Source organism: Takifugu flavidus, chromosome 4 (assembly GCF_003711565.1).
Source record: "Takifugu flavidus isolate HTHZ2018 chromosome 4, ASM371156v2, whole genome shotgun sequence".
In the NCBI taxonomy this organism is placed as follows: domain Eukaryota; kingdom Metazoa; phylum Chordata; class Actinopteri; order Tetraodontiformes; family Tetraodontidae; genus Takifugu; species Takifugu flavidus.
Window position 1 is genome coordinate 3,287,742 of NC_079523.1, and position 23,430 is coordinate 3,311,171.

General features: G+C 46.0%; 3 protein-coding genes across 6 annotated transcripts; all 3 read right to left on the reverse strand.

The window, feature by feature from the left end:
• Window positions 1–3,919: 3,919 nt before the first annotated feature.
• mdm4 (MDM4 regulator of p53) lies at window positions 3,920–9,449 on the reverse strand. Of its 4 annotated transcripts, none has more exons than XM_057030225.1 (11): window positions 9,128–9,449; window positions 8,817–8,904; window positions 8,633–8,707; window positions 8,403–8,536; window positions 8,255–8,304; window positions 7,846–7,910; window positions 6,712–6,805; window positions 6,474–6,634; window positions 6,141–6,323; window positions 5,978–6,040; window positions 3,920–5,899 (listed from the first exon to the last, which is right to left on the reverse strand). In XM_057030225.1, the coding sequence occupies exons 2-11, from the start codon at window positions 8,886–8,888 to the stop codon at window positions 5,330–5,332; spliced, it is 1,467 nt and encodes a 488-aa protein (XP_056886205.1). In that variant the 5' UTR covers window positions 8,889–8,904; window positions 9,128–9,449; the 3' UTR covers window positions 3,920–5,329. The 4 variants fall into 4 exon arrangements, with proteins under 4 accessions (XP_056886205.1, XP_056886203.1, XP_056886202.1 ...); XM_057030223.1 differs by having other exon boundaries at window positions 5,978–6,046; XM_057030222.1 differs by having other exon boundaries at window positions 6,141–6,338.
• Window positions 9,450–9,576: 127 nt separating this feature from the next.
• LOC130524253 (sortilin-like) lies at window positions 9,577–19,868 on the reverse strand. The gene is made up of 20 exons (XM_057030209.1): window positions 19,562–19,868; window positions 16,323–16,385; window positions 16,155–16,228; window positions 15,955–16,057; window positions 15,700–15,861; window positions 15,541–15,614; window positions 14,469–14,518; window positions 14,268–14,395; window positions 14,053–14,197; window positions 13,817–13,972; window positions 13,543–13,655; window positions 13,305–13,407; window positions 13,065–13,233; window positions 12,792–12,976; window positions 12,525–12,714; window positions 12,180–12,296; window positions 11,969–12,077; window positions 11,741–11,859; window positions 11,529–11,655; window positions 9,577–11,454 (listed from the first exon to the last, which is right to left on the reverse strand). The coding sequence occupies exons 1-20, from the start codon at window positions 19,793–19,795 to the stop codon at window positions 11,440–11,442; spliced, it is 2,436 nt and encodes an 811-aa protein (XP_056886189.1). The 5' UTR covers window positions 19,796–19,868; the 3' UTR covers window positions 9,577–11,439.
• Window positions 19,869–20,875: 1,007 nt separating this feature from the next.
• psma5 (proteasome 20S subunit alpha 5) lies at window positions 20,876–23,339 on the reverse strand. The gene is made up of 10 exons (XM_057030233.1): window positions 23,236–23,339; window positions 22,900–22,950; window positions 22,500–22,566; window positions 22,276–22,402; window positions 22,016–22,083; window positions 21,834–21,941; window positions 21,693–21,751; window positions 21,509–21,611; window positions 21,308–21,394; window positions 20,876–21,204 (listed from the first exon to the last, which is right to left on the reverse strand). Exons 2-10 carry the CDS (start codon window positions 22,926–22,928, stop codon window positions 21,127–21,129), a joined length of 726 nt encoding a protein of 241 aa, XP_056886213.1. The 5' UTR covers window positions 22,929–22,950; window positions 23,236–23,339; the 3' UTR covers window positions 20,876–21,126.
• Between the last annotated feature and the right edge of the window lie 91 nt (window positions 23,340–23,430).

Consider the following 23,430-nt stretch of genomic DNA (forward strand, 5'->3'; position numbering starts at 1 on the left):
GGTCGAGGCAGAGCGGAGGCTTGGCGTGGGGCTGCGGCGGCCTGTCAGGTTAGTCTGTGATGGATGGTCACTGATGGTGGAGCCAGTACAAAGACGCCTGTGTTGCTCTCGGGGGTAAAGGCCTGAAGGGGGGGTCTGCAGCGTGTCAGAGTCACTCATAACGCTCTGTCATCTTAACCCATTGTCAGCAGAACTGCTGCCCGGGTCGGGTTCGCTTGGAGGCTCATGTGGCCTCACGAGATGAACATGTAAAACTTTAATGTCATAACCGCAGCTACTGTAAATGATTTTATCATCAAGTTATTTTATCACTAGCTTTTATGTGCCGGAAAGAAGGAGAAATGGGTATTTTGACCCGGGGGGGTACGATCACATGATGCATTTAAGTTGTTGGGAATTTTTGCTTTGATTTAGGAGGTTCATACATGACAAGTGCAAAAGAAAAAGAGATTATTACGACAGTTACAAACATACTTCAGGCTTTTTGGGTGGTGTAAAAACAAATCTTCTGGATTAGGGCGACCTCCAAGGTGTGAGGTTTCTATCTGCTATAAACAACAGCTTCACCGTCTCCCTTGTTGGGGAGCACATGCAGGGTCCTACAGCCATTCTTTGATTTAAGAGTCCTCTCAAAGGAATTGAGGAAGCAGCAGGTCATCTGCCCTGGTTGATGCTTTGTCATGTTCCAACCCCTGATTTCACAAAGAAAAGGTGTTAAAGTCTTCAGGAAACCAGCGTCACATGACAACAGCAGCAACCTTCAGTATAAAACCCCACCTATGACTAAAGATATGGTGTCGTTTAAAAGGGGTTTATTCTTTTTAGAAGGGATTTTACAGAATAAAAGCACATATAATGCACATGGTGTTGATGTGGGTGTGTGTGTGTGCGTGCGTGCGTGCATGTGTGTGTGTGTGTGTGTGTGTGTCAGAGGGATTGCCCCATCACTGGATACACTGTTCAACTTTTCCTCAGTGACAAGCAGCAGCACATTGCGAGACAGCTGAGCCGGGGGCAGGGGGGTGTTGGTTGCTGGGGGCGATTGGGTGGTGCTGGTGGGTTGGGGGATTGTTAACCCCCCACCTCACCCCAGGTTAGCCTCCAGATCATCACTGACCCGCAGGTCTGTCATCCGAGCACAACGGGGAAACCTCAGACCCGTAAGAAGAGAATAACATAACAACATCGATTAGACGGATAAACAAGGACGGCACCATACCGTCATACTGACCTCTTAATACGACCTTCATCCATAACCATAGCCATAGCCATAGCCATAGCCATAACCATAGCCATAGCTATAGCCATAGCCATAGCCATAGCCATAGCCATAGCCATAGCCATAGCCAAAGCCATAGCCATAGCCATAGCCATAGCCATAGCCATAGCCATAACCATAGCCATAGCCATAGCCATAGCCATAGCCATAACCATAGCCATAACCATAGCCATAGCCATAGCCATAGCCATAGCAACATACCAGAACATGTCTGAAATCAGCATAAGAGGGGAGGAAAATCAATAAACGATAGACAGACAGAGAGACAGAGAGACAGAGAGACAGACAGACAGACAGACAGACAGATAGATAGATAGATAGATAGATAGATAGATAGATAGATAGATAGATATAGATAGATAGATAGATAGATAGATAGATAGATAGATAGATAGATAGATAGATAGATAGATAGACAGATAGACAGACAGACAGACATGAATGAGTGCAATTGGAGCCTGGCACTATTTCTGTTGAGTAATGAAGCTTACATAAGCTCCGTTTGACTGATGTCTGAAGGTGATGTGACGCTACTACAGCCCCCCCACCCCCCCAATCACACAGAGAATACCCCCATTCATTTCTTTTCAGAATGAAGTGCCCCCACCTGTGTTTTCACAGGGCCCCGGAGGCCTGGAGAAAGCTTTCCAAGCCAGGGAGGGGAACAGTAGTTCTGTAGCCCAGCCGCGCTCCTGCACTCTGGGGTTTTTATCGGGGAGTAATCCCCTACAACAAACAGAATGGCCGGCATGTGCATGTGCAGCTGTCGCAGTCTTAGTGCAAGTGGTGTCATGTTAAATCACAGGAATGGGCTGAAACCCCGAACCATCCGCTGCCCTTCCCCTCGCTGGCACGCCGCTCGCTGCCAGGCTACAGCGGACAAACAACCCCGCTCATGCCGACGCACATAACCCACTTCCCACTAACACACTTTGGCGCGCATGGCAGCCGCAGGAGTTGTTTACTGTAAATATCTTTTGCTCCTCTGCAACACAGCCTGGATTGCTGTCATGCAAGCGATCCACCATCAGCAGGGATCCACCACCAGCAGAACTGATCCAAGAGGTTCTCCTCTCTGGATCCTGTGACCAGTGTTGTGAGACCCGAGTGGACGTCCACGTGGAAACTATGTTCCAACTCCGGACATCAATAACTTTTCAAAGTCACCTTTCGTATCTGGAAGGATGAATTTAAAGCTCCGACTTTGTCGCGGCCTGTTTCACCCTCTTTGTTCCACTTGGAAAGCCGTTCATTCCTTTTTCTTTTCTTTTTTTTTAACCACATTCAGATCTTTGTTTTTGTCCAGCTCCTCTGACCTTCTCGCATTTCATCGGGGCGGACAAATTTAGCAGCCTTGTTTCTGGAGTGACCAAATATTCAGACACAACAGAGAGAAAGGGGTGTGTGTGTGTGTGTGTGTGTGTGTGTGTGTGTGTGTGTGTGTGTGTGTGTGTGTGAATGTGGAAAAAATGAGATTCCTGACAGAGATACAGGTGACGTTCATTCATCAGTTCCAGCCGGCCAGAGGAATAACGCTGATAAACGGGCTGAGGCCTGACGTCCCGGGTGTGTCACAGAAATATCACACAAGTATTTGTTGACTCGCTGAAACACAGGATGAGGCGAACGGCTGAATCAGCAATAAAATTAGAAATTCCGACCAAAATAAAGGAGCAAAAGTTCACCGCCGAGCTTCCGCCCTAACTATTTTCCCTCCAGGAAGTGTTACATACGCCACAGGGGATAGAGAGAGAATGTGTTAAGTTATTCCGGGGCTTTGGGATGGAGGCATTGTCGCCATGGAAACATGTAGATCCCCTACCACTCCCTGACTGTGCCATTCTAGAGCTGCCAGGCTTCCAGGGCCGTGTCGCCGGGGGTGTCGAGCATTGCTTTGACTTTACGCCGCGATGATGCAGACAGAGAAGTATGCCGTTTGTGATTTAGGGGCGAACTCTTTTAGTGTTTGTTACAAACGGGGAGAAAACCGAGCAGACCAACAGGCCGAGGCGAGGAACTGGGTCCAGGCTCGAGGATCTGCTCTGATCCATAGTTGGAACATCCATAAATGCCAGAAAACAGAGAAAATATGAACAGAAACCATCCCGGGGAGCAGCTATGTGCCGGGTTTGCCCTCTTGACCTTGAGGTCGTCACAGCAAACGTTAGCATTTTGTAGCAGTCGGGCCCAAATGGTTTGATTTACCGCCACTGAAACTAAAACCCATTAAAAGTATTATATAGGTAATATGTACCAGCACGTTGTGGCCTCGTGTTTCTAATGCGGTGCGTTTTCATTAGTCGGCTCTAAACGCCCGCGCGGCTGCTAAAGTGCTCCTATTAAATGGAGGCATCTGCGGGCGGTGATGGGGGTAAGCTTTAAGAGGAAACTCATTAGGGAATATTCCCCACTGAGTCGTTTTGACTGAAACGACACCCGGGGGTACCGCGGCTGCACTGGCCCCGCATCTGCAGCGTACTGGGAAGTCTGGGCGGCCGCTACAAACAAGCAGAGTAATGAGTAAGCAGAAGAGCTGCCGCCCAGCCAAGAAGAGGGCGCACGACAGCTGGCCTGTCACACAATGACTTATTCTTCAGTGCACACACACACACACACACGGAGTCAAATCATACAACCGACTCGTGTCGTTTAACTTTTATTCAAACAAATAAAAACACAGATCTGTAATAGCTGTACTGTGGTTGAGTACACCTCACCTCCTGTCACCAATAGCAACAGATAAATTCAACCTTTAATGATATTAACAGCATAATAGAGTCATTTTGATGAGGTCTGGCTTTAGGGGGGGGGGGTTGGGGGTCACAATGATTACTGATGAATACCACAGGCTACATTGATCTTGTATATTATTGATATATCACAGCGGCCCTATGACAGGAAGCATGCCCCTACATATGCTATGTTACTGCTGCAGCTTCTGTGGACTCCAGACAGTATAGATTTCCCCCCACCTGCTGGCAGAAAGGCTGAGTACAGTAAAGAGTCAGGAGGGTCAGGATTTAAATGCTCATTTCAATGTGTGCACAATTTACAACCGGTGGACCGTCTAAATAATATCTATAATAAATTTAAATATTAACATATATGGCAGCGTATTCAACAAGGTCAGCTCTATTTAAGTACTCTAGCATTGCCCACCGCTCAAGTAACATCCTGTTTATGGAGAACTTGGAGTAAAAATCATTTTACCCATGGACACAAAAAGAGGTTTCTTAAATAAATTAATTTCAAGATATACACATTTGTAATGTTGGTGAATTCTGAACACAAATTGAACTAGAAAGCAAAAGCTACTGCGCAGTGAATCACCACGTATGCAACAGTAATCATATTTAACACAAGAAAACGTTTAGTCTATAAAAACTATGATTATTAAGAGAAACAACTTAAGTAGCCGCATCTGTACTTCCCATTGCATTCACATTTTTGGAGGTTTAGCTTTTGTTTTTCCTTCTAGCTCATCTTCATAAATCAATCATCATTCTCTGAAAAACACCAATGAAGGAGGAAAAAAGGGGTGAAGACAGAACAAAGCAGGCTGGACATTTATTGGATGTTTGTTTCTGTAGGTACATACCTGAACTGGGGCTTCCAAACCTTAGTAGCGAGGCCTAAAGTGAATCTACCAGTCAAAACCAACTCCAAACTGGGCTAAGGCGAGGTCTCTTAAATGGCACGTTGAGGAAAAGCAAAGCCTTGGGTGTGTGTGTGTGTGGGGGGGGAGGGGGGGGAGTCTTCATCAAATCTCGTAATTTACGTAACCTGCAACCACCAGTTCTTCAAATAAATAAATAAATATCAATGCGACTGTATCCCTTTTTGGAAACCTAACTTCCGAGGCAGTGTGATGCAAAATAAGTCATGCAGCAAAGAGCGAGCTCCACCGAGTGTCTGCGCACGTTTAAGGTGCACGTTGTCTGTGTACACAAGGGCATGTGTACCAAAGTGCATGCAACTGTAAGGTCGAAACATGTGATCGCTGAAGTTCTAAAGACTGACTGACTGAGTGAGGGTGTGCGTGTGCACTTTTTAAAGGATGAATATCTTAATAACATTCTGAATGATCTTCCCGCATCCTGGACAAGGAGCGTGGAACTTGTGCAGCCTCCTCGCGCAAGGAAAGCAGGTGAGCAGGTGAGCCGTACGTCCGTGGATGATGTTCCCATTCCTTGGTCGCACACGGCAGAGCTTGCAGGGCTCCAGCAGGGCCTCGGGCCTGACCTCTTCCACTTCCATGCCCAGACTTTCCTGACTATCCCCTTCGGAGAGCGGCTCATCTTTGTGGAAGCTGGAAGACCAGGGAGCTTTGCCCTTTCCTGACAGCGCGGGGGGCAACGGTCGATCGGCTGTGGAGTGAGAGGGCAAGATGATGGGGTCAGACACGGTCCTGGTGCAGTCTGGGACGTCGATGCCGGCATCGCTGTCGTCCTCGTCATCCTGGGCGGTGAGAGAACTGCACGCCGGGATGTCGGGAACAGAGAGGGAATGGGCGAGCCGAGGGACGTCTTTGTACCAGTTCTTCCGAAGAGCCCAGCAGCGAACGCAGTACCTCTGGAGAGGTGTGTTGTACTTCCTGCACTCCGTACACTGCCATGCATCCTTGGAGGTGGGAAGCGGCGCAAAGTCAAGTGCAGAAGCGGAATCGGACAAATAGAGAGAGAAATAAGGGACACAAACCTGTGTGGAGATCTCTATGTCGGTGTCATCGCTCAGACACTGCGAGTCCTCATCAGGCTCCTCCTGCATCTTAAATAATATGTAAAACAATCAAGACGGGCAGCTCGAGGCTCTGTAACCACATTACTCCAGGCCTGAAGGTCTCTGGTTTATCTGCACACACCTCTCGATCCCCTTTCTCTTCCTTCCCTGCTCTGTCGTCCTCCTCAGAACAAGCCTCTCCTTCGCCTCCACGCCCTTCTTCCAGGGCAGCTTCTTTCATCTCCACGCTTACCTGTTCACTCTCGCCCTCGGTCAGGAACCACAGGTCATCGGTGGTGTCCGACACGATGGCCGTGTCCTCCTCCTGGGCAGGAGACAGCTGACACATCAGTCAGACCACCATTGTTGTGCTTCTGTTTTATGCCACATATAAATGACCCGATGTGCTAACATGAAAAGAACCCTGAACCGTCTGACTGCTCATGAACAGCTTCTAGCATGTGATAGTTCTTACTTGGTTTGTGTGAATGTCAGTGGAACCGTTGCTCTTGCAGCTGTAATTACTCCGGAGATTACCCAGAAACCACCAGGGCAGGCCTGACAGGTCCCACTCATCCAGAGAAACGTCCAGTTTAGGTCGTTTGCAGGCTGATCGTGGCAGGCCTTCAAGAGAGTCTGGAGAGACGTTGAAGAGTTAAAACCAGCCATCAGGCATTTTACTTGAAATGTGGAGTTTAAAACCGAACGTTTACCTTCATCTGGCTCCCGCGGTCGTCTCTGAGAGGGGGTCTGCAGGAGAGACCCGTCAATGATAGTCTGTCCTGCTTTGACCACACCTCTACACATCTAGAGAAGGGGAAAGGGCAGAAATTAGACTACACATCGATGACCGAGCACTTGGAGGACCCACAGCTCCTCTTCAAATTGACCTCTAGGCACTGGGAGGTGGTACAGGGAACAGGGGGCTGGGCAAATTGGGTAAGGACCAGTGGGAAGGAGACAATCTGACAACATAAGCATGTGAAGATGATGACAATAAAAGAGACAGAAAAACTACTGAACCAGAGAGCCAGTGTCCAAATTAAACAGACAGGAAGAATGGGAGCACGTAGCACGAGTCACGCGGTGAGTGATGACTTATTCTGAGGTGACTTGTGGATTTAAATAGACAGTTATACATGTTAAATAGGTAGACGAAGAAGGACTACATAGAGCTAATGAAATCAGTCCTTAATTATATTCTCCGCACACAAAAAGAAAAACAGAGCAGAGAGAAAGATTAAACCTCCCACTGTTTAGGAATTCTGGTAGAATTCTTCAAGAACGGTGACCTCCAAATTTAGGCTTGTGCCTCAACAAATTTGTCCACATGAGCAGCCTGCAGTGGTGGGAAGGAGCGGAAAGGAGGGGTGATGGAAGACAGGGATGGGTGGAACAGGTCGGGGTAACTGAGGGCTGTGTTTGAACAGGAGCTGGGTTCCTTCAGGGCGAAGCAGAGAAGAGACCTCTGACAGACAGAGAAAAAGACTCTGCCTCCCCATCCACTGGATGGCGCTGGTGGATCGAAACGCCACCAGACCAAACCACGGATGGAGCTGTACAGAGACGGTGCCACTCTGTACAAATGCACACCAACGGAGACAGCGGACCTTTCCTCCCCTCCTCACTACACACAAGCAGAGAGGCGCTGAATCTGAATCACGTCCCCTCCAAACTCAACTGTTTTGGATTGTTTGGTAACAATTTTGACAAAGATCAAGTCCAGACCGAACCAAAGAGCTCTTTAATCAGCCTTCGCCAGCTCCTCCTAATTCTTTTGGGTTGTGTGTAGTGAAGCAAGCAAGGCTGGGGTCTCTGTTTCTCCTGAGCACCATGCCAAGTTTTACCTGACCACGATCCTCCACTCCGCCCTCTACACATTCACGGCCCACAGAAAGATTCTCTGCAGCGTCTGCATTTCAGATAAGACACAGTAACAGAAAAAACAAACCCTGACCTTTTGCATTTTAGCATTATTTAGTCTCTCAGGGGCTTCTATATGTCATAAAAAATGGTTCCTGCTTCCCAAAAAGATGCATAAACAAAGAATAAAGCGAAGAGGCCACGTATTCCCGAGGAGCTCCTCCTGAAACTTAATTTAAAGGGGCAAATAAAATATCAGTGTCAATGGAAAAAGGGAAGAGAAAACAAATTGACAATTGAATTTTCAGTTGTATTTTGAAAAAAAACAAAAAAACAAAAACACAACCAGTTTCAAATAAGCAACAAAGACATCATTGCAACAGTGACACTTACCAGCACAGCCGAGCACAACTAAGTACTTCTTCAGCATTTCATACACCGGGCTGGAAAGCAGAATAGACCACTTAAAACGGGATCATTTATAAAGCCAGAAAATCTTAGTCCAGCATGAGTTGCGGAGACCATTTGGGTTGAAGGTTACCTTGGGTTTTTGACAGAAAAGCTCTCCACCTCCAGCAGCTCTCCTAAGGGATCATCCTGGCAGTGAACTATGTGTTGCCTCTGTTTATCATACAGTTGCTTTCCCATGATGTACTGACCCAAGTAGTGCATAACCTAAACAGGAGACATCACAAGACCCATGAGGTGGGTTTCTGAACAGGTTTAACAGCATGTATCCTCACATTCTTGACATTTTGCCTGTCAACTTACCTCTTTCAATGTGAATACTTCTTCCTGGGCTCCTGCAACACGCAGAATCTGCAGGAGAGGGGCTTTTGGCTGAACCTGTCACAGGAGACACAGCCAGAACCTTACAATAATGTCTATATTAATCGTTGGATATTGCCTGAATTGTTTTTAAAAATCTAATAGAGGTGTATAGAAAAAATTGTACCTGGCTTCCTTCTCCTGGAAGTGTCCTGCATGAAGAGCTTGATGATGGAGGCTCGGCTGATAGAGAGCTCATAGTAAAAGTCCTCAAACTGGAAGCCAGAATTGTAACACGACAAGGAAATAATGAAATCATCGCATTACATAAAGCTCGCTCGTATTAAACAGTCGAGTGTATTTGGCCTAAACAGGAGAGTGCGCCTGAATAAGATCACATCCGACAGCTAACAACAGTTGCTATTGTTGCTAACCCGCGCAGGGAAGCATATATGCATGTTTCACTTTGAAGATGCTGAACCAAAATGGAAACCTTACCAAAACACTGGCGTGTGAAATGTAACACCTGGGAAACGTTGACTCAGGATGATATTGCCATCGTAGCGACCCCGTGTTAGCTAACACGAAAGCCACGCTAACATTGGCTAACTTAGCTATTTCCAGAGGAATATCTTCGTTAATACCTCATGGGGCCGAATTAACATCACGCAAACGCCGCGGCATCGCTCGTCGTGGACTGTCGCATTATAACTCGACCACTGCAATGTAAATATATTTCAGTAGCTGCTCAACTTTTAAACTATGTGGCTCTGACAGGTAGACAGCGAAGCTAACTGAACTACAGATTCAAACCAACGATCGCGATCGACGTATTCCGGAAACGCAGATACGAAGCGCGCCCCTACTGGTAGAGGGGTGGTACTGCGCTTGCGTGACGCGTATTCATCTTTTGAATTCATAAAAAATGTGTTATTAATCTCTTTAACTTCATGGCTTTTAAAAACCTTTATTATCAATACATCATCAGAAATATCCAATGAACAAATCCAAATAAAGATTATATAAATGGAGTGTTATTCTAGTCAAAATATGCAAAATGGTGATGGTATAGTTATTTAATCCAGATGTACTGTAATCATCTCTGATATTCTAGCAAACAGTAATGAAAACACAATTGAATGAGGCACACAAGCAATTTCTTCTTTCACAGATCTGTAGATACAGTGCAAGGTATATTTTCATTGAGTAGTAAATATGTGGGTTTGTTTGTACAGTTGTGTAAATACAGATGCATCAAGCAAGTTGCTTTCAGATGTCACAAAGTCCACCCATCAGTCCTTGAGAATATGCCTCTATATTAGGCCATCTTATGACAATAGCTTATTTGCTGGGATGTTCCTATTAATTCTGCAGTAATAATGTTCAATACGAAGCCTGCAAACACCAGATTCTTTAGCATCGCATCGCAAATAATATAAATGTATCCAGCCATCATTTATTTTCTACACATCAAATGATGTTAATTAATTGCTTTATGGTACTTAGAATAAAGATCATTTTATATTAGCGTTAACGGGATTTATTTAATCCACAAATTCAGCTTTATTTCTTAGACATTAGATTAACTGGATGATTATGTCTGCATCTAAATTAAGATAATTAAAAAAGGCATATTATTATGCACCCTTCTCTCCCCTGTGTAACACACACACACGCAAAAACACACACAGACACACACACACAAAACATCTGTCTGCATGTCTATTCGGATGTAAAGACAGCGGGAATTTCAAGTAAAGATTTTGGGCTAGGATTGTTTTCATACACGCACGACTGGACTAAGCTTGATTACATCACCTCTAAAGTTATGAAAAGTGCTTTGGCAATAATTCAAGTCTTTCACTTCCACCACACACACACACAGGGAGGACAAACAGGATGTGGGATGCTGCAACACGTAAAAAGGTACCTTGTATTTTAAATCATGACACTGCTTAATGACCTGTTTAACATTTATTCCAAGAATTCCCAAAGCACTAAAAAGGCTAATATGGACTTTACAAGGTCCCATTTCTTTGCTTGATATGTGGCAAGTTGTTAACATGTAATTCTGACTCATTTTGAAGTGAATTTACAAATAAAACCTCAGCATTAATTATTCTTAAAAAAATGTTACCATATGATCTTTTATTCTAACACTTGTAAAATATATACTTATTATTTTTGGAAGAGGAAGATGGTTGAAGTTATATTTTTACCTAGCCTAAAATTTAACCTTAAAACCATTTTCTATAGTTTTGAATTACAAAGTGGTGCAAAGTGCCTGATTTTAGTGACTGAAATAAACAGAATAAATGTTAAAATGGCTGCTGTGCAGAACAGGACTGTATCAAATTACTAGCAAAGAAAGTTGCTGGCGGCAGATATTTCTGAACTCAAAAAACAGATTATCCTTTCCTGTTGGCTGCACATCATATTACAAGGTCACAGCTTGTTTGGGGCTTCCATATCGCTTCAGAATGTCATCAGCCACCAATTGTTCAGGGCAGCATGGAAGAAAACAAGACAAAACAGCACATACTCAGACTTCACAAAACTGTGTTTGACAGAATCAAAAAAAGCTCTCCAGACCCCCCCACAACCAGCTTTCTTCTGCTCCAGGCTGAGTTTATGCCCCCCTCCCCAAATCAGAGCTTTGACTTCCTACAGGCAACTCAACTGAAAGAAGGAAGTGGCGTGAGCTGCTGATGAGTCCTCCGGCCACTAGAGGGAGCGAGAGAAGTACGAAGGCAACGCTAATCACTCTGCGTGCAACATGTGGCAGACAGAGGCTGAATGTTACTAGAATATTATTCTAAAAGGTCCTGTTGGGAGACAAACACCACAAATTAGTTCTGTGATGATCAAACTGTTTAAATAAAAAGAAAGGAGGAGATACCTGATCTGAGTCTTCATTGTAGTGCGCTTTTTCTGTCTCTGTGCTGTGACTGTCAACGTCATCGACCCCTTCTATTTTGTTCGCCTCCACGTGTTCCCTCATAACAGAGTATCTGTGCACGAGGAACCTGGTGAAAACATCAAAAAATATAAGAGTCAGGAACAAAAAGCAGCATACATGTGTACTTAAATGTGGAATAAACTTTGACTCACCGTCCTCCACACACATATTTCTTCACCAGCCAAACGCCCATGACAGCGCTCATTAGCAGGATTGCTATAACAACCGTCACTATGACAGCGGTATTTGGTGAGGACTGGTGGTGAGGTGTCTGGGGGGGGGGGGAAATTGAGTCCACTGCTGTTTAGAAGGTACTGAATTTTCAGGACATGCGGTTTAACAGGGTTGAAGGTCAAATTTTCTGTGTGTGAAGAACTGACCAGAGAATCTGTACGAAGGAAGTCACTGATGCAGATCCTGCTCAGGGCCGTCTCCTTCCTCTCTGGCTGGAAACCTCCCTCACACTGGTCGCCAGGAATCTTTCGGTAGCTTTGTCACAAACAGAGGAGGACAGACAGGGTCTGTGCAGTTCAGCAGTGCCTGGTTGTGTTTGGTAAAAATCCTTTTCAGGGCCGAATGAGGGAGCCTCACCCACTGGTCCGTAGCTGCTCCACGGTGCCGTTTAAACAGAACTCCAGAGGACGGCGCTTCATCTCCTCCTGCTCCACACATTCGGAGCTGTTCTCTGGCCGGTAATATCCAAAATCACTGTAGGACAGAGCGAATCAACATGCTGTGAGATTCACATTTCCCAGTGCTCACTGGGTAAGAGGTGGACCGAGTCTGCCCCACACTCACACCGCGGGCCAGCAGAATGTGGATACAGACACGAGAGAACCATACAAACTCCACAAAGAAAGGCCGGAGTGGAACCTAGAACCTTCTTACTAAGATGCCAAATCCATGATCGCTGCACCACCGCGCCAAAATTCATACCAGTGATAATCATCCAACGTGCACGGACAGGGAGACAGTTTCTTGGTGACAGAATAATCCCTCCCATTCCAGCAGACGGATCCTTTCCTCAGCCTTAAGAAGGTCTCTTTGTAGCCTAGCACACATCCATCACCGGGTCCAGTAGATTCCGTTGAATGAGCCAGCCACTGCACGTAGTCCGCATCAGTACCTGCGCGTAAACACGTGCGCACTCATCATCTCAGACGCCGCTGAGCGGTCAGCAGCTCTACGCACCCGAATACTCACAGTCCTGGGTGAAAAGCTTCCTGAAGTCCACGGTGATCACCACCCATTTGGTGAAGCCGGTCCTGTAGCCCCACAGGCTGACGTTCATGGAGCGGGAGCCGGGCTCGCTGTCCATGCTGACAAAGTGGAACGGGTCGCTGGTGAAGTTATACGCGTGCCAACACTGACCCTCGTCTGTGGAAAATCTTCAAGGAGAGAGCGATAAGACAATTTGAGCCCGATGGCGCTCTGAAAACAAACCAACAACTGTCCCCTTTTCCCAGTTTAGCTGACTTGATCTGATTGACAGGGACGTTGGTGTGCTCCACAGCCACCAGCAGCCCTCCAGAATCCAGTATAGCGTAATGATGGGGGCCTTTGAGGGCCAACAGCCACGAGTAGCCGCCATCATCAGACACATACACGTCAGGGGAGAGAACCGATTCTGAGTCTCCAACACTTCCTGTAGACACGGACAAGAGTGGTGATAAATGACACCATGTCACCTGAGTGGTTGTTTGGTGTTTCTTTTACCATGAGCCAGAACCAGACCCACGGCGTTGGGCTGCGACAGAGGCAACATGGGAACATTCATCTTCATGGTGGTGCTGTAGGAGGCGTGGATGTGAAGTCTGCACTGTAGAGACGCAACAATTAAGCTGAAACAGTGTCACAGATTCTACAAAACCCAGCCAACCCTAACTACCTAACTAACCCTAACCCTCGTACATCTGCAACATGACTGTAATGTCTCAAGGTGTGTGTTTCTCACTCTCTTGGGCCTGTTGGTGGAGGTCTCAGAGTCACACTGGCTGCTCTGTGGAGAGCGCAGCACCTGCCATTTAGCGCCCTGGTCGAACGTGACCACGGTCTCTACGACACCATCTGCAAAGCCGATAAAAATACAAACTGTAAACTTTCACCTTTAGAAGACAATGAGACAGTGTCACTGGGGACATTTTGCCTCGTTTTTACATGTGCTCTGGCGTAACTTGCTGTTTTCTGCTGCCCCACTGTGTGAGTGTGGAATCAGTGTGTTAACTCACCCTCCGTGAGCACGCTGGTCATGTAGACGCCCCGGAGCGACGTGATGGCGGTGAAGTCCGTTTCGCTCCCTGTTGTGGTGTAAAGGTGCCGTTCCAAAGACTTGGAGAAGACGGCTCCCCTGTCGTCTGACACGTAAATGGTTCCGACCCCTGAGTCTGCTCACATAAGCACCAGACAAAAAGATCGTCAAGCATCAGTATTACTGCTAGCTACCAACACCCTCAGTCATTCCCACCTCCGGGGTCGTCCACGTGCATGAAAATCATGTCCCGGGTGGCTGCCAGGATGGAGTAGAACTGTTCGTGGTTGACTGAGGGAAGCTGAGCGATGTTCCACACCTGCCCTCCATCCACAGATACATGGATCATACGCTCAGTACCCTAACACACACACACACACATGAAAAAAAGCAACGCAAAGCTGCAACACCAACACATTTTACACACGTACCGTCCCAGTCATGATGGAAGCAAACACAAAGCGTCCCCCCAGAACAAAAGAGTAAACTCTTGTCGCGATGGTCTGGAAACTTCGCCCGTAGTCTGCCGTCTTCCTCAATTCCAACGAGCCTCTGTCGTCTGACAGAAACATGTGTGACTGGATTCGGCCCGTTTTCACATGTGCGACTGACAATCGCGCGGCTGCACTTACTGCATGATCTGTTGTGGTTTGTAGTAAAGTAGATGCTGTTTTTTTGGCCCCTGCATGGGAGAAAATGAGGGAGAGAATAGAAATCACCAATTAGGGTTGTGGTTTCCAGATGTGTGTGAGTGAGTTGCACATCAATGCCCCCTGCCCCCATCCCCCTTGTGGTTTTCTTTATTGCGAAAGAAGATGCCTTTTTCCACGGTGCAGATATTAGGCTTTTCCTGGCCTGAATAAGAATGACTTTGCTGACTCATGATTCGCTCTGCAGTCCATCTCGGCCGGAGCCTGAGCGACAGCTGCGGCCACGCAGCGCCGCAACGGCGTTCCCACAATGCAGCGCTGATGACCACACGCTGACACCACAACCCCATGTGAACTTTGGTGACCACACTAAAGTAGGCCCACGACAACGATCCAGCTGAGAGGGAGACAGCTGGGATAACAAAAAAATGGGCAAAACCGCACACAGGAACTCCAAACACGCACGGCTTCAGGCTACTTTGTGAGCAAACACAAATGACCCGTGTCCATGGACAACACCGCTTAATAATCTGCTATCTGAAAATGAAACGAGATCATCAACTCACATATAAATACAAGCCAGCACCGTGACCTGGACTGTATAAGCCACATTCCACCCTATCATTCACTACAAAGAGCTTTGGTAGGTTTCACTCGTTTAAGTGTATCTGGCTCCAGATTTATAAAGTGTAACTCTTCCATGAGAAATTAGGATTTATTTGTCTGTAGGCTTGAGACCGAACTGTGGTTAGATGAAATTGGCCTCTGGTAAAGGGGAAAACAGTCTGGAATGCACCCTTATTGTCCAGAAAGTGTGAAACAGAACACTTTGAATAATAACAGATTTTTTAAAATGGGATTGGATCAGCAAAATATCATTTGCAGAAAGAATATGAACCAGAAATGCCCAAATACCGTGGTTGAAAAGAAATAATCAATCACCACTCATATTCAGAAGAAGTAAAATATTAATACTAATCCAAAAAAATAATCGTTTTACTGTAAATAATTCGTTTTTCGGCTCGAATTTAATTATAGAAAAAAAGTTTCTCACCATCTGACCAGACAGACACTGTCATGAATTTTCCGCCAGGTGGCGCCAAAGTCTTCAGATAACCAGAGGTCCAACTGGAGGGAAAAGAAACAGTCAAAATTCAGTTAATTGATGGAGCTGCAGTAAATCAGGTCTGGACTAAAGCAGAAGAGCAGGTACCATGACGCTGAGCGTCAAAATGATGTTGCAGTCTCCCGGGTTGTACAGCATCTGAATGAGCGGCTCAAACGGAAGGTCAACCGGGTCAAAGGTCAAGCCGAAGTCACGCGACCGAAACAGCCGAAACCCCCTGGTTTCTGAAACATCACCTGTGAGCATCACCTGAATTCAGCACAGAGTAGAGCTTTGAATGGAATCCTCTCCGAGGCCGCCACGACAAAGATGCTTTCTGTCTCCCCCCCGCCCTCGCCTCACCTTTCCCGAGTGGTCAGGACTGATGGCGATGCCGAAATCCGTGTGGATGAAGGTGTGGTTGATCAGGTGAGTCACATCCTGGAAGGTCTTCCCATGGTCTTTGCTGGAACGGTGAGAGAGCAGCAGTTACAGCCCCAAACTGCAGCAGTTCTACACCCTTAAAATGGAACGCGCGGCGTCACGGTTCAGGTATTTCTCACCTCCTATAGAGGTTGGACTGGGCAAAATGCACCATGAACAGCGGCACCTGAAACGTTGTCAACACCAGCAGCACCTGGGAGATGAGACATTAAAAACAGTCCCTTTCCCTCTTTTTCTTTCATTTACATGAAATGTACATTTCTTCCATTTACAGGTCACAAACTCACCCCCGAGGCGTCGCCCACCCAGGCCAGAGACAGCGAACTCATGGTCTTCACTTTGAACATAAACTGAAAGAAAAGGCAGAAACAGAACTGCTCAGAAATACATTGATATGTTTCACGTGCTTCCCATACACAGGGATGGGGGCAACATTCCTCCGGACTCATCCAGACACCTGGTTACAACCCTTTGCAGTAAAACACAATATTTTAGTCTTCGTCTGGGGGCATTTGATACTTGCTGATGTTAGCGTCTGTGCAGACACGCTCCTATCATAACCAGGCTGGTGTTACTATTCAGCCTTTACAAACCTGTTATTTATACCACCTGCTTTATAACTTCTTTTTTCCATAATTCAATGAATAATGCTTTGGGTGTCGTTCGGCAGCCTGAGATCAGATTCCAAAGGGGATGTGAGCTTGTTGCTCGCCGGACGGCCGAGAGGACAGCATCAATTGTCCCAACTGTCCAGTGTGTGTGACCTACATTCCTGTCTACATGACAAAGCCGCGGTCGGCGAAGAGGACAATTAGAGGCGGCCAGACAACACAGAGAAATCCACATTCAGTAAAGATGCGCGCAATTCTGCTCATAAACTACAGATAAGCAGAAAAACCACTGGAGGTGAGAGGAAAAGTTGAGCTTCACACTTCGGCTTCAGTTGTGCTCTGCATCCAAACAGCGTTCCAGCCTTTTGATCCAGAGTGAGGCTCAAGTGCTCATTCCAGCAATGCTCACAGTCTGGCACAGGAACAAGGTCCCTCTCCTCCTCCCCCTCCTTTTACATGCAGAACAGGGATGTTTACAAGGTGGGTCCTGCCTGGTGCAGTCTACATACGGCTCTATAAAGCCACAGGAGAGGGCCTGCTGGACGCTCGTAAACAGCTCCAGTGGAAACTGGCCATCCAAGAGCATGAACGAACATTTCCATCCCCCTGTCTACGTAGTCACATCTAAAAAAGAACATTTTCAAAGACTTTTTATACCCTGACCTTTACACATAACTACAAAAAATGACACAGGTGAAAGGCATGTTGGGTACTGCTACTGTACCAATCTTCACGACCAGACTCGTGACAGCTGCATATTAGTTTCCCAGCACTACAAGGCTGTATTTACATCAGGCTTTTCTAAAGCTGCTGATGTTAAATACTCTCCATCCCTCGTATGGAGCACAGGTCACTGAAGGGTGTGGAGAGGTGAGGAACCTGAGCCTAATCACAGAGGGGCGTGTTGAGCCTGTTTGGCGTGTCCTCATAAACCTGACGTGACCTTCACACGTGGGAGAAAAAGGCCCCGTTTCATGTCCACACGGACAACGTCAATCTTGAGAGTACAGTGGGAAGTCCTCTCTAAGCCTCCAGAAACCACCACAATCGCCTCTTTCTGGCCGTTTTGTTTATAAAAATTCAAAAGCGGAATGAAAACTCTACCATAATCTGGTTCATATATTATTTAATGCCCCGGCCTTCAGGACAACCACAAGAGGGCGGCTGCAGGTAAAAAAAAGAACCTTTGGTAATATTAAAAAACAGATTTTTTAGAATTCAAGCATCTGTGTGTGTTTGTGTTTGTGTGTTTGTGTGTGTGTGTGGGGGGGGTTCTGGCGGCAGAAGGTGATAAAGATGGTGAGGAACAGCTGTTTCAGTGGTCAGCCTTTTTGTGTATCCAGATGTGTTTAAGGATCTTTGTCTCCTCCTTGACTTTTCTTTGGCCTGGGCAACAACGGCTCTTGTCACCTCTTTGCAGTTTTGGGCCGTGTGCTCGGTCCAAAGTTAACAAAGCTGCCTTTTCTGCTGGAACACTAATTGTGTAACTGCTTTAACCTCATCCGAGGGTCCAAATACAGGCCCAAAACGTGGTTTACGGCCGTCTGGCATGTGAAGAGCTTCTACCAAAGTGATGAATATTTAAGAGTATTTGACTTGTTGTTCTCTTAGTGCGTCCGCCGTGCAACGTACAACCCTTCACCCTCTCCCTCCCCTCTCGACATCAACTTAACTGCTTTCCTTGGTGCTGCTACAGCTGGCTGGGACCCAGTTACACTCTGAAAAAGAACAAGCCTCCATGTTTATTTGGTCAGTGGGGACGGACCGAAAGGATGTCGAGGAGGAAAAGAAGAATCGGCAGGCCTGTCTGAGTCGGCTAAATGAACCGCCTGTGAAACAAGCAGGAAAAACTGACAAAAACATACAACCGCCTTATTGGGCCTTAAATTGGAAAAATAAACCCTTCCACTGAAGAATCGAATCTGCTGATGTGCTCTGAACTCAGGCCAAGTTCTAATAACAGACAGGTGAGACTCACATCCAGATCGGTGCTCAGATCAAGTCAAAAATGTGGGGAATGTCTGCGAGGGAGAGGAGGAGTCTGTCCTCCTTCAGAGTCACGTCTAGGCTCCGGAGTTTGTGGAGGTGTGATGTAATTTCTCCACACAAAGGCTGTCCTGTGGCGTGCTGTACTTTTAAAACAAGTTGTTTTCCCTCAACATTCCTCTGGACAGCTGGGTCCTTCTTGCTCATGTAAACTCTTATTACCACATGCTCAATGCCATAACACTGAGAGGTGTCGTCTGAGGTGTATAAGATGAGTTGGACTGTTCCAAGAGTGTGACTAAATGTTTACAGGCGTGTGTCTGCCATAATTATTGGTGTATGAGTATTTTAACCCACAAACCGCTGCCTGCTGTCAGTAAAAGGAGCTTCCTGCATCATAAAAACTCCCTCAGAACAACAGATTATTGATCGTCCATCTTTCTACATAAACTGTCTCAGAGGAAATATTAATTAAAGAATACATTCCCATTCGGGAAACCTCTGGATCTATTTGATTCACATGAGGCCACCGTAGGTGAGGCCAGGTTTGGTGACAGGTATTTAATTCCTGCACCCATGAATGCTGCTAAAATCTTGCATACATAAATGGTCAACATGGAATAATTCATTTCTGTTTTCAAATGCTGCAGTTGCAACAATCTTATTCTTCTGTCCTTGTAATTGAAAAACCCCAGTAAATGACATGATGCTGCGTGACACAAGAGAGGGAAGTTTAAAGGTTTGACATGTTGTGTGTCATGCAAAGAGAACAATTGTTTCTTGGATTGTGTGGTTGATGGTGGCGCGTTTGTTGTTTACAGCAGCTCCATGTGCTGCCAGTGGAAGCACTTCAGGAAAGCAAACGCTTCCCGGATCCTTACACTTTATTGCTTTAATGGCGGGGAAAGAAACCCGAATGGTCCACTTACTGAATGGGTGTCTTCTCGCAGGGTCGCTTCGAGCCCGGGCGGAGCTGTGCACGTCTTTTCATTCAGTCCTGGGCTGCCTTTCGAGAGCAGCGACCCCTCCGAAGTACGTGGCCCCTCATCATTCCCAAACTCCGTCTGCAGCCTCCTCGCATCCTTTTCCTCCCGCTGGAGTGCGGAGCCAAGCGCGGACGACAACAAACCAAGCGAGAGAATCATACGAGACGCAAGGGTCATGTTTAACAGACGACCGTGCAACTTTAAAGACGGCCACAAACTCTTCTTGTCCCAGCATACCCCCCCTCATCACCAAAAGCATCCTCACTGACGGCCCATTCACCGCGGCAGCTGATTGGTCAGCGCCAGAATGATCAGCACGCTGATTGGACGAGAGGAATCTTCCTTTTCCGGGATGTCAGTTATTTTCTGGGGTCACACTGACCCCTGGTGGAAAGATTGCGCAAAAGCCTGGAGAAACGATTTCCTGTTGGATCTCGGAGATTTGGTTTTCCTCGAACTTTTTAATGATTCCGAGAGAAAGAGGGGAGGGGGAACACAAACAGAACACCGAGGATGAGGGTTAAGCCTTTCCCACAGCAATAAACGTTTTGCTTCACCAAATACTGTGGTGTCAACAGATCAGCGGCGGCGTCCACAAATGTCCAGTGATTTATATGCAAGCTGACGCTAAAAGGCTGCTTTCACATTTATGGCACTGGTATTTGCACATTCATATGTTTTACAGCATGAAAAGGAGGGAGGTATTTTATACCCCCCCTTCAAAACTACCCCTCACGTCTAATATATAATTCTGTTTACATTTTACATGACATGAACACGAAACCAGCCCGTTTGATAAAAGTTTTGATTGTGTACATTTCAGTGGACATTGAATTGAATTAGATGTGACCAAGGTTCAGACTTTAAGATTTAATTGAAACTTTTGAAGCCCACAATGACTAGAGCCATAGGAGATGAAGCCCCATCCCCCCCACCGCCCTCCCGCCTGTTTAGTGAAGCTCTGTAAAAGGCAGCAGGGCCCAAAATGTAGAGAATGTAAATACAGATGTTTGCATCAGGGTGCAGGTCTGAATCCTGCTGTTACATGATCCGAGTGTGAAGGGAAAAATATCATTTCTAATCATCCAAATCATACACAATGTGTCAAACGTGGTGGATGGGGTATATAACATACCCCCCTCCCCCCCAAAAAAACTACAAAAGGTAAATTAAGTAAAAGAATTTAATAGTCATCTAAATATTAGCTACATTTAAGCTATTCTGTTGTTCTACTGCCGTAAAATAAAGATTCCCAAAACCATTTGAATACAAGTTTAATTGTTGAACTGATTGGTAACAAAAATACCCCCCCCCCCACTGTTTTCCTGCCACTCAGACGTAAGCGCTGCTCAGAGTTGTGCAGATGCTGAGAGACAAGAAGTACTAATTAGCACATGACAAAAGAGGCTCCTCTTCTGCTTGTGAATCATTGATGTGCTGCGGTGACGTTCAGCCCAGGCGTACGATCACATCCCCCCCCTGCCCAGAACCCCGAGTCTTTTTCATCTTCAGATATCCTTGATAACATCCTCCAGCTCCTCTTTGGAGAACATGTGGAAGGTCTTCCCGGGCTCTACCGTTGCGAGCTAGAGGGGAGAGATGAACAGCGCCAGCGTGAGTCTCAGCAACAGACGGGCCACCGGAGAGTGTCGTCGTAACGACGAGCAAGTGTTTGAACTGGGAGCAAACCTCGATGTTGGTGGCGTTCAGCTTCTCCTCCATCACCTGCTTCAGAATAGTCAGGGATGATTTGATGGCATCCTTCAGTGTCATGGACTTGTTAAAAAACAAGAAGCGGGAATTAACGGGATCGTTTGATCCTGATGGTCTCCATGACGTTCAACCTGCTGAACCATTGTCCTCATTATCATGTGACTACTCAGCTGATACCTTGTGGTAGACCTCCTGTAGAGAGCTCTGAGCTCCCTCGGATGCAGAGCCGATGGCACGAGCGTCACACTGCACGAACGTTCCTGATGGGTCCATGTGGTACCTGCGCTCACAAACCCAACAAAAAGAACTCTCAGGTCTCACCGGTGCGTGTTTGTGTTTACAATTCCAAATTTTTACTCACAGCTGAGGCCCTTTCTCATCCACGCCACCGAACAGAAGCGCTACGCCGAATGGTCGACTCTGTACGGGTCACAAATCAGAAAAGAATAAGAGATGATGACATTTTCTTGGCTAAATATAGGATATGAGGAAAATGACTGGCCATGGCTCCGGGGTCAGCATCCTCCTCTCCAAACTGCAGGGCCAAATTGGACACAGCCTGCGTTACGCTCTCCACCGTCATCGTCTCATTGTACGTGAACCAGTGGTTCTGAAGAAGAACGCAGAGATTCATAGATAAGAGTAATTAAACAGTCAAAATTACAACATGCCGAGTATTTGTACCTGTGTTTCCACTCTGGCTTTGTCAATTAGAGTCTTGGCATCGGCTATCAAACCACTCATAGCACAACCTTGGAAACAGAGAGAACATGAAGTAAGACGCTGTGGACCTGCACGTTCTGCAGCATAAAGACTTGACTTGTGTGGTCAAACTGGGAGAAATTAACTTTAATTCAAGACTCATACTGTTATAATCAGAGGTTTGCATGCAAATTTGAGTTGCATACCCAGGAGCTGATGTTGAGTTTGTTTTTTTCACCTACCAATGTGACTGTCAATCTCCACAATCTTTTCAATGCTGTTGGGCTCCATCAGAGGAGAAGTAATCCTTTTCTCCACTGCCAGACAGACCCCCTCCGATGTCTGGATGCCAATAGCTGTGGACCCCAACTAAGAAAAAGGTCCAAACAACAAGTGTCTTCAGTCGCTGCATAAAACATAACGAAGGACAAGTATTGATTGAACATTTATTACATATAATACTCACCTTTATAGCCTCTATGGCATATTCAACCTGAAACAATCTTCCTTCAGGAGAGAATGTGTTTACACCCCTGTACAAGATTTGTATGTTAGATTGTCGTTAAGTTAACGATGACAAAATGCACAGCTGAGATGTGAGAAATATTGAAACGTTTTAAAGTTTAACTAAAGATTTCGCAAAGGAAGAAAAAGAACGACATCGAAAGTGAAAGCATAATGACTAGGTAATGAAACGCACTGATGAAAACTGCAAAAGTAGCAGAATATTTTTTTTAATTAAAAACAATGTTGAAAATGTAAGTAAAACTCTTAAAATGCACGTGTTAAAGATGGATTAGCAGTAGCGACAGTGTGGCTGCAGAAAAGCCCACAATAAATGACAAAGCAGTTTGCGAGGAACCAACCTGTCATATTCCGATCTTGTCAAAAACATCTTTAAAAGTTGGACTCGGGACCTGTGGAAACAAAAGACTCGACAGTGTAAGAGTGCTATGGAATACCAGCAACTCTGAAAAGTAACCGGTGTTTTCTGGGACACCGCTTATTAGCTAGCCAGTTAGCTGCAGTGAACACCAAGCATGCTAGCCAAATGACACGACCATTCACCGAAAGCAACCGAAAGTAAAATAGTGAAGTACATCTCAAATCAGTACGCGGACAATACAATAATATACAGAAGACAGTATAGCGTCAACTATGCCTAATTTTTTTAAATAAAATGCCTTAATAGACTGTTCTACCTTTAGCCACAAAACCTTGAATGAGTTCGCTTGTTTCGGGGGAAGCGTTTCAGGTGTTACAGCTAAAAGCGCCGGTCGTGAACAAATTGAGAAGAAAGATTCCGGGTGCAGATAGATATGGATAAATATATTACATAAGTCTATTCTTTATTTGTGTACTGTACATTGTTACCCAACCAAGCCACTTAAAATGCA

Bases quoted from the DNA above. Each gene is read 5' to 3' on its own strand.
- mdm4 (XM_057030221.1), bottom strand. From the start codon at position 8,888: ATGAGCTCTCTATCAGCCGAGCCTCCATCATCAAGCTCTTCATGCAGG. The intron at 7,911-8,254 runs GTAAGTGTCACT...TCTGAAATGCAG, and splicing joins AGTTGTGCTCGGCTGTGCTG to ACGCTGCAGAGAATCTTTCT. The intron at 6,806-7,845 runs GTAAAACTTGGC...CCCCTTCTCTAG, and splicing joins GAGTGGAGGATCGTGGTCAG to ATGTGTAGAGGTGTGGTCAA.
- LOC130524253 (XM_057030209.1), bottom strand. From the start codon at position 19,795: ATGACCCTTGCGTCTCGTATGATTCTCTCGCTTGGTTTGTTGTCGTCC. The intron at 16,386-19,561 runs GTAAGTGGACCA...CTTTTCTTTCAG, and splicing joins TGCGAGAAGACACCCATTCA to TTTATGTTCAAAGTGAAGAC. The intron at 14,198-14,267 runs GTACGTGTGTAA...TGTGTGTGTTAG, and splicing joins CTTCCATCATGACTGGGACG to GGTACTGAGCGTATGATCCA.
- psma5 (XM_057030233.1), bottom strand. From the start codon at position 22,928: ATGTTTTTGACAAGATCGGAATATGACAG. The intron at 22,084-22,275 runs GTAGGTGAAAAA...TCTGTTTCCAAG, and splicing joins GGAGATTGACAGTCACATTG to GTTGTGCTATGAGTGGTTTG. The intron at 21,942-22,015 runs GTACAAATACTC...GTTCTTCTTCAG, and splicing joins AAGCCAGAGTGGAAACACAG to AACCACTGGTTCACGTACAA.